This window comes from Condylura cristata, unplaced genomic scaffold, assembly GCF_000260355.1.
Source record: "Condylura cristata isolate star-nosed mole 26May11 unplaced genomic scaffold, ConCri1.0 scaffold00019, whole genome shotgun sequence".
Classification (NCBI taxonomy): domain Eukaryota; kingdom Metazoa; phylum Chordata; class Mammalia; order Eulipotyphla; family Talpidae; genus Condylura; species Condylura cristata.
This window is the reverse complement of record NW_004567120.1, coordinates 6,203,174-6,211,454: the sequence shown is the minus strand read 5'-3', so window position 1 is coordinate 6,211,454 and position 8,281 is coordinate 6,203,174. Positions and strand designations below refer to the sequence as shown.

The 8,281-nt window shown below is 42.1% G+C and overlaps 1 protein-coding gene across 2 annotated transcripts in view; it reads right to left on the bottom strand.

The window, feature by feature from the left end:
- The window catches only part of DACH2 (dachshund family transcription factor 2), a 461,558-nt gene extending 460,322 nt beyond the window's left edge, over nucleotides 1–1,236 (bottom strand). For both annotated transcript variants that reach the window (XM_004685627.1, XM_004685628.1), the window contains exon 1: nucleotides 564–1,236. In XM_004685627.1, the coding sequence (XP_004685684.1) occupies nucleotides 564–1,072 (509 nt within the window). In that variant the 5' untranslated portion in view covers nucleotides 1,073–1,236. The remainder of the gene's footprint in view (nucleotides 1–563) is intronic.
- Nucleotides 1,237–8,281: the final 7,045 nt, after the last annotated feature.

Below are 8,281 nucleotides of genomic sequence, written 5' to 3'. Positions count from 1 at the left end.
ACACACACACACACACACCAATCAGACACCACCATCATCATCACCACTACCATACATCACCCATACACTCTCACAATAAAGCACACAGGATGGGAAATGATTCATACTCTGGGAAGGATTCTAGACTGCTGACCCTCTGCATCCCCCCCCCCTCCAATAATGTGTGGATTGCCAGCTTAGGAGCAGTTTATAGCTCAGCCAGCCCCCTCCCCAGACAGCCCTTGTGTACACAAGAAAACCTCTACAACCCATAAGGCCACAAAAAAGTAAAGACAATAAATTAACAAATGAACACAATCGGTCGAAATGCCATGCAAGATATGAGTAAAGACTGGAAAGTTTGCAAACATAAGTTTGTGCGGGACTTTCTTAGACCCAAGTCCTGCCACGAAACACAGGCTACAATGGACGGGCAATCCTAGTCTTCTTTACCCCATGGACTTACAGCATGAAGTGCAAAGGCAAGCTAATTAAGACTCACTCTCTACAAAGTTGAATAAGGACGATGAGACATGCAGAAGAGGACAAAGGGAGAAGTGAGAGTGAAGAAACAATTTTCTCACCTGGCATTGGTGCAGTCAGTGAACAAAGTTTCGAAGTCTTTCCTGGTGATGAGTTTGCAGCGGTTCACCCCGGGTTGAATGGCCCCCAGCCCGCGGAGGATCCGGACCTGCTCAACAGTACATACCACAGGGGATATGTCCAGTCTCTTCAGCTTCGTGTACACCGTGTGTAACCCTCCCACCAGGTGCTTGAGGAAGAGATCAAAAACTTGAGGCAGGCAGATCAGTTCTTGGCCGTCCATCAAGAACGAAGCCACCTTCACCCCGTGCATGTCGACCATCCGGCATTCGTTAGTGCTGCCGCTGCCGCCACCGCCACTGCCAACCCCGCCAACTCCCGCGCTGCCGCTGTGGTTATTGGCCATGAAACTGTTGATCATCTTGGGGGTGAGCCGAGGAGGCTCTCCCGGAGTCGAGTACAGGGGTTCAGCCCCAAATAAGCCTCCCGGGACTCCGGTGCCGCTGGAAGTTGCAGAGATCACGGGGGATGCGGAAACAGCCATGGTCATTCCCTCTCAAATAGTAGGTCTTTGGGCCCTCACTTTCTTTCCCTCTCTCCTCTAGGTCCCCTGGCACTCGCTCCCTCACTCCCTTGCGCTCTCTCTCTGGCGCGCTCCCCCTCTCTACGCACAGTTGCAAATCTACGGTAGCGGGTGCTCACGCTCACTCACCACCCAGCTTTAACAGTGAGCTGCCGGGACCCACCGCGGCCGGAGACCCCTCCCCCACCACACCCCCTCCCGAGACTGGCAGCGCCCCCCAGCCAATGGGCCCCACCCCCTCGACTCCCGAACGCGCCGAATGGCTGCTGCTGGAGAGGAGGTGGAGACTCTGTGGCCGGCCGACTACCTGAGGCCATTCAGGACTAGCCAGTGTAGGAGATGAAGCCCAGGAAGGCGGCTGATGGTGCCTGTGTTTCTTGACAGTGTGACAAGAGGACGTCCAGATATTACGCAGAGCACTCAAAGTGGCCTGGACTACGGATCTCTCCCACCTATGCCCCAAGAGTGTCGGGTAGGGAACACAAAGCGGACTCCTGTACGTGCCTGACCCCACTACCGCGCCTTCCCGCACCGACTTTAACAGAACAAATGGAGGTGGCAACTCCAGTTCTTTTGCACATTATTCCCAAACTCTGCGATGGCCTAAAAGGTAGCGTTGCCAGTTTCCAAGAGAAAACCTCCAGTGAGTTCAGAAACAAACAGCTAGGCCTTTTCTCAGCCCACCTAAGCGCGCGCGGTTTAAGTTCTCCCATATCCAAATCGAGTAACTAGCGTCCCAAAACTCAAATCACAGTAGCTGGTTGCAAACCGGGTCCCATTCCGTGACACTGAGCAGCCGCGTTGAGCCTGTAGCACACTTTAGAAAACAGGCAGAGAGACTTGACTTGGTTCGTGGTTGACAGATGGGCGCCTCATTTTACCACACTTCTGCTCCTGGAAAAAGACTCCTCTTTCTGTGTTCCCATCCCTTAGTTTCTGAATTGCCCTGCCCCACCCCCAGATAAAGTTGGTAAGAAAAGTTTCTTTGTGATTTATAGGACATGAGAAAAGAACATTATGTTAGCGCTCTTTAATTTTCCTCCCTAGTCACTGGGCTTTGATGATCCAGTGACTAGAGCTCCACATCCTGAATACCTCTTCCCCCACTTGTCAAGAGCCTGTCACCGGACTTTAAGAACTCATAAGTAAAACGTCCAGGCCACGTACATTCCAAGGGGAGAACGATGCATTCTTGCCCACACAGTATCTGATGATTATGTCACTGTAACAAAGTTGTGTCAAGACGCCTTGTGATCTTTTGATTCTCTTAAATCTAGTTATTTCCTTTCCTGTGTACCTTATTCAGAAAATGAAGTCCATGCTTCATTTATTTACAAAGCATTAGCAATAACATAGCTAATGCAATTTCTATAATATCCTTACAGAATAAAAATAATTTCAGAAACTTACTGAATTTAATTCAACTCTGATGTACTTAGTATCAAAGAGAAGTGGGTGAGCTTTTCTTTATTCCTTAAGGCATGAGTCTTAAATTGGATTTTTTTTTTTTGCTTTTTCAGTATATTTTCTTGTCATTTCATCAACCAAATAGTAAGGACTACTTTGAATCACCGGTTTCGATTTCTAATTGTATCTAGTCAAAATGCTAAGAAATTTGGATCACAGTTGCATTTGGGGGTTTCTAATAAAAAGACTGGAGTGCTGACAGCCACAAAACACTTTTAAAATTAGTTAAATTTTTTTTTGTTAGTTTGACATTGTTGTGAGAACAAAAAAAAGAGATGGACAATTGAGAAGAAGGAGTAGAATAAGGAAAGACTTTAAAAGCATAATATAGTTATTTTTAAAAATATTAGAAAAGCACCAACAGAAATGTTTGTGGTCACAGTTTTTTAAAAACAAATCTCAAATTGTGTTCAACAGGTGTTTTAACAGAAATGGCTATGAAGGGCCTCCCTGGTGGTACAGGCGTTATGTCTCAGCACTATCAAGCTACAGCCTCTGTGGCAGCAGTTTGATCCCTGGCCTGGGAGCTAACCCAGGAAAGGCTCAGCAGACCTCCCTTTCTCACCTGCTGCTCCCCTCAGCAGTGTATTTCAGAGGATCTGTCTGTTCTGCTTCCCATTCTGTCTGTGGTGAATCCTCTTACCCCCCCCCCACCTCTGGCCTGTACCCCCAGTTCTTGTATGCATAATTAAATAAAAATCAATCTTTAAAAAATGGCTATGAAGCTGTGTTGAAATAACATGTCTCTGATAACTGTAATTGAAAATTTTAAGTGAGGCATGACTTTAAAGGACAGATTTTTAAAGTTCCTCTAATTGCATTAAAAATCCTAATATCGGGCCCTCCCTGGTGGCGCAGCGGGTTAAAGCACTGCACTAAGAAGCTGAAACCACTTCCGCATGAGTTCGATTCCCGCCTGCCCCGGAGGTGACCACGTGTGGCAGAACTCTCCTGACCCACCCGCTGCTCCCCTCAGCAGTGTACTTAGTCGATCTGCCTGTTCTGCTCCCCACTCTGTCCCTGAATCCTCTCACCCTCTGCTTCTCTGGCCTGTACCCCAGTTCCATATGCACAAATAAATAAATCTTTAAAAAAAAATCCTAATATCAGGTTGCTCACGTTAAGCCATTTTACTTTTATTCGCAAAGTCACTTGGAGTTTCAGCAATAGGATATTACACAGATATTTTGACGTTTCATTAAGAAATTCTGAAATATAAAAAGAAAAGGCAGAACATCCAGGTTACCATCATTATTTGTAATACTGAAAACCAAATTACTTGACAGCTTTAGAAAACTCTCAAGTCATATGTTTTATGTTCCCTCTCATATAAATGTATAATGATTATTATACTTTTAATAATGATTATAAATATATTTTGATTATTACTTTAGATTAAGTTTAAAATTCGAGTCAAAATACTAACTTAGTCATTGATCTTTGAAGCTTTCGATACACATACAAAAAAAAAACCTTGCATTTATTATTTGAATTCCTTTCCATTTTCTGTTGTGCAGGAAATTAATTGAGCAATTTTGTTAAAAGATAGCTGTAATTTAAAGATTTAGTCATTTATATGTAAGAAGTTGGATATGTCTTCTTGGGGTCCCTTGAAATTTTGATTAGTTCATTTCTATTACTGTTATTTCTACTCTTCTCATTAACTACACTTTGAGGTTAAGACTGTCAAATTCCACATGGAAGGTTTGTTTTTATCACCATCTGACATTAATGTCTTCCACAAGTCAAATATATTTCTAAGTAAGATGGGGTTTCTTCAAAGCCAAAGGAAGTTTTACACATCTATAAGTGAAAGCTGGAATTGTACAAGCTAACATAAAATGATAAATGTTGCAATAAGCAAAGTACCCTTGGGAGATGGCTCCATGGAGACTAAAACTAAAACTGAGAAAATACTCAAGTTTGTAAATTATTCCCTGCAAATAAGAACAAAATTGATGCAGATACTGTTACAGGACAGGGAGAACCCCCAAACCTGCCTGCCTCAAATAGGTTCTGCCATCCGCTGCATCAAGACAAAACATATAAGACTTTAATGAAAAAGAACTTTAACACAGTGAATATACAATACAGAAGAAAAAGAATATAATTTCTTAATCAAACACCTTTAGTTACCCATCCCCTCATGGGCAAAAGTCAACCCAAAAGGGACTGGCCCAAAGCAAGGCCTGAAAGCTGCCACAAGACTAAAGCACCTTCTGGCTAGGACCCATCGAAAAGGCTCAGAAATGGCCAGACAAGTCTGGGAGGAAAAGAGCAAAATCAAAATCAATATAAACACTGCCATAGTCAACCTCCCCACGGGTCTCTCTACCACATTTATTTCAACCAGCACAGGGCCAAGAAACAAGCACAGTTTCTTCACATGTCTCTCTGCTCCATGTGGCTTCCTCAAGTCTCCTTCTGGCTCTCTATCCTGCTTCCTTCTCCCCTTCATATTCCTTCTCTTCTTTCTTTTTCTCTTCTCAGCTCCACCCTACTTCTGGATGGGGCAGGGAACCTGGAAGTTCCACTTTTCCTAGGGACCACCTAGTTACAATACCATAGTTCATCAAACAAGAAGTTGTAGATATTACTATTCAAGCATAATGATTTAGGCTCTAAGAGTAGCTTTTCGCAAACTGAAATGCTGCAAGCATCACATTTTTTTTCCTAAGTCATACACATTTGGAAGTGGAGAGTGTTCATCTGTAACTTTAGGTTAAATACTCCATTTGGACATTGAACTTGAAATGCAAGTTACTATTTTAATTACAGTTAAAAGTAATATATTGGACATCTTATGCAGAAGTGTAAAATGCCAAGAACCACTTGAAGGAGCTGGTACTCAGAATGGGAATCTGAACAAAACCCATGTTAATAAGTAGGGTTATTTGAATCTTTCAGCTAAGTAAGGTTGCAGCAATAATATAGCCTATAATCAAACTCAGGATTTCTCTAAGGCTCATTTTTAGGGAAAAAAAAGTAAGAGGAAGTTGATTCACAAGGCCATCAATGTGAAAGGAAATAAATTATAAATTCAGAATTTATCTGACTAAAGCATATAGGTATACTCTACTCAATGATAGTAATATGATCTTCTATAGCATATTTACTTCTCATTCGCTTACAATGTTAAATTGAAGGTGAATCTCAGTGGAGGCACAGATGGAAATGAAACCACAGTAGCAGAAGAAAACTGCTCGAAACCAAAGAATAACAGTTAAAATTAGATCCCTATAGGAAAAACGAACACCTACTAACTGAAATATATAAAAGAAACATTCAAAATACACCATGAAGTGTAAACACTTGCCAAGTTTTAAAATACCATTCCCTAAACTACCTTCTTTTACAGGAAAAGAACCTGTGTTGACTTTTTTTTTTTTTAGGTTAACATTGGTTTACAACATGGCATATGATGTAGGGGTATAGGCAGGCTCACTTCCTTCATATGTATGTTACAGTTACAGGACAAGATATATTTTTCTTTCTCCTTCTGACTCACTCCACTTAGCACAATGCTCTCTAGCTTTATCCATGTTGCTAGAAAAATTAAGAGTTTATTTTCTTATAGTTGAATTTTATCCCATTGCGTGGTATGGGCATCACATCTTCCTAATATATGCATCTGTATTTGGACACCTTGGTGGTCATCCATAGCTTAGTTATTGCAAATAGTGCTGCAGTAAACATGGTGTTTTTGCATTCTTCAGGTAGATATTGTAGTGGGGAGAAATACTGGGGTAAGGTTGGAGGCTCAGGGCTGAAATAATTCATCACAGAGTAGAAAACAGAAATGATAGATTTATCAAAATACACTGCTAAAAGTAGCAGAGGAAGAGACCTGTTCTCAAAGAAGGATTTGAGGCTCTTTTTTAAAAAATTATTTTGTTTATGCATCGAAGAACTGGAGTATAGGCCACAGGTGGGGGATGATGAGAGGATTCACCAGAGACATAGTGGGGAACAGAAGAGGTGGATTGACAGAAATACTGAAATGCGCTGTTGAGGGAAACATTTGGCAAGACAGGAGAGGTCTGCTGCACCATATGGGTTAACTCTTGGTGCAGTAGCCACAGGAGGTTTCATCCTGCTGAGATTTAACCCCTTGCACTACCAGGGAAGATGGGATTTGATGCTCTTTTTCAGATTGTTTTCTAATTTGAGGCTCTAGTTTGCACCAGTTATCTGTTGGGTTGGCTGGTCCTGGGCACTCACCTTTGACACAGAAACATGTTCCAGCCTCTGGATCTGCAAGTCTGTATCTGGGCTGGTTTTTCTGGTCATGGTGTTAGGTCTTAGGCCCTTGTCCCCAAGGCAACCTTATCAGTTCCCTTATCTATTCAAACCACCCAACCCTGCCTGCTGGGCAAGGAGCAAGGTACCTTGTAAGTTGTACCCCAACAGATACTTAGGTGTCAAATTGCTGGATCATATGATATATATATTTCCAATATTTTGAAAAATCTCCGTACTAAAAAAAAGTAGACTGGGTTAGCCAGTCTACTTTCCCACTAAAAGTGGAGGAGGGTTCCTTTGTCTCCACAAACTCCCCAACATTTTTTAAAACTAAATTCCACCCATGCTTTTCCATGTATTGTTCTAAGTTTCAAGCTTTGAAGAGTTTTAAGTTAGAAGTCATTCTAAATTCATCTGGACTTCCGTTATTACTTAGTATCATTTTATTCACTTTATTGATCTATTGAATTCCCTGCAACAGCAACGCCAACCATTTTCTACTCTTGAAACTCACCCTTGCCCTCACTCTGATCAGCCATTGCTCCCACTTCCTAGTGTGGAAGTTATTCAGCCACCCTAACTTCCCTTCTATCTTAAAACTGTTTCCCATATTCTTTCTTATCTCAAGCCTTCAGAAAATAAAGTCTGCTCTACCCCACTCATTGATACTTTTAACCTCTTTCTCCTTTTATTATTGAAATGTTCAAGGCTATGAATATTTAAGATAAATTAAGATTTTCCATAACCCTCACAAGTACTGCTTAGCCTGTGGGTCCCAGGACCATCTACCTCAGCTTTACCTGAGTGCTTACTTGATAAAAATGCAAATTGTTTGGCCCTTAGGGAACAGGAAACTCAGCAAGTGAGAACCCTGCATCATTTTAACAAGTCCTCAGTGACTGTGATGTTTGCAAAACGAAGATTCATTTGCCTTGTATTTACATGCTTTTCACAAACTTATTGAAAATCAAGGTTTTTTTTTTCCCTACAAACCTTTCATGCCTTAGTCGTCTTCAATTGATTTCTGTTCACCATCATTTGATTTTACAGGTTCCCTTTGTGAGTGAAAATGGGAATCATTTTAAGGATGTCTACAGTCAAACTTGGGGTTGACTGCTGGGCTGTTTATGGGATTCAATAGGGATGAGATGGGAGGTTAACCTTGAAGTTTCTGAGAATGACCCAGGGACATTAACTCCTCCCTCAGTTTCTCTCCCCCCACCCCCATCATGGGCTTCATGATGCTCCCTTATAACCCTGTAACCCTGTGTCTGGAACCTCTCCTGGGGAGTGTTCTGTGATTTTTTTTAAACACTTCTTTATTTATACTTACAGAACTGGGTACAGGCCAGAGGTGTGGTGGATGAGAGGATTCAACAGAGACAGAGTGAAGAGCAGAACAGGCATATGTACTGAAATACACCGCTGAGAGGAGCAGCAGTCGAGTCAGGAGAGGTCTGCCAGGCC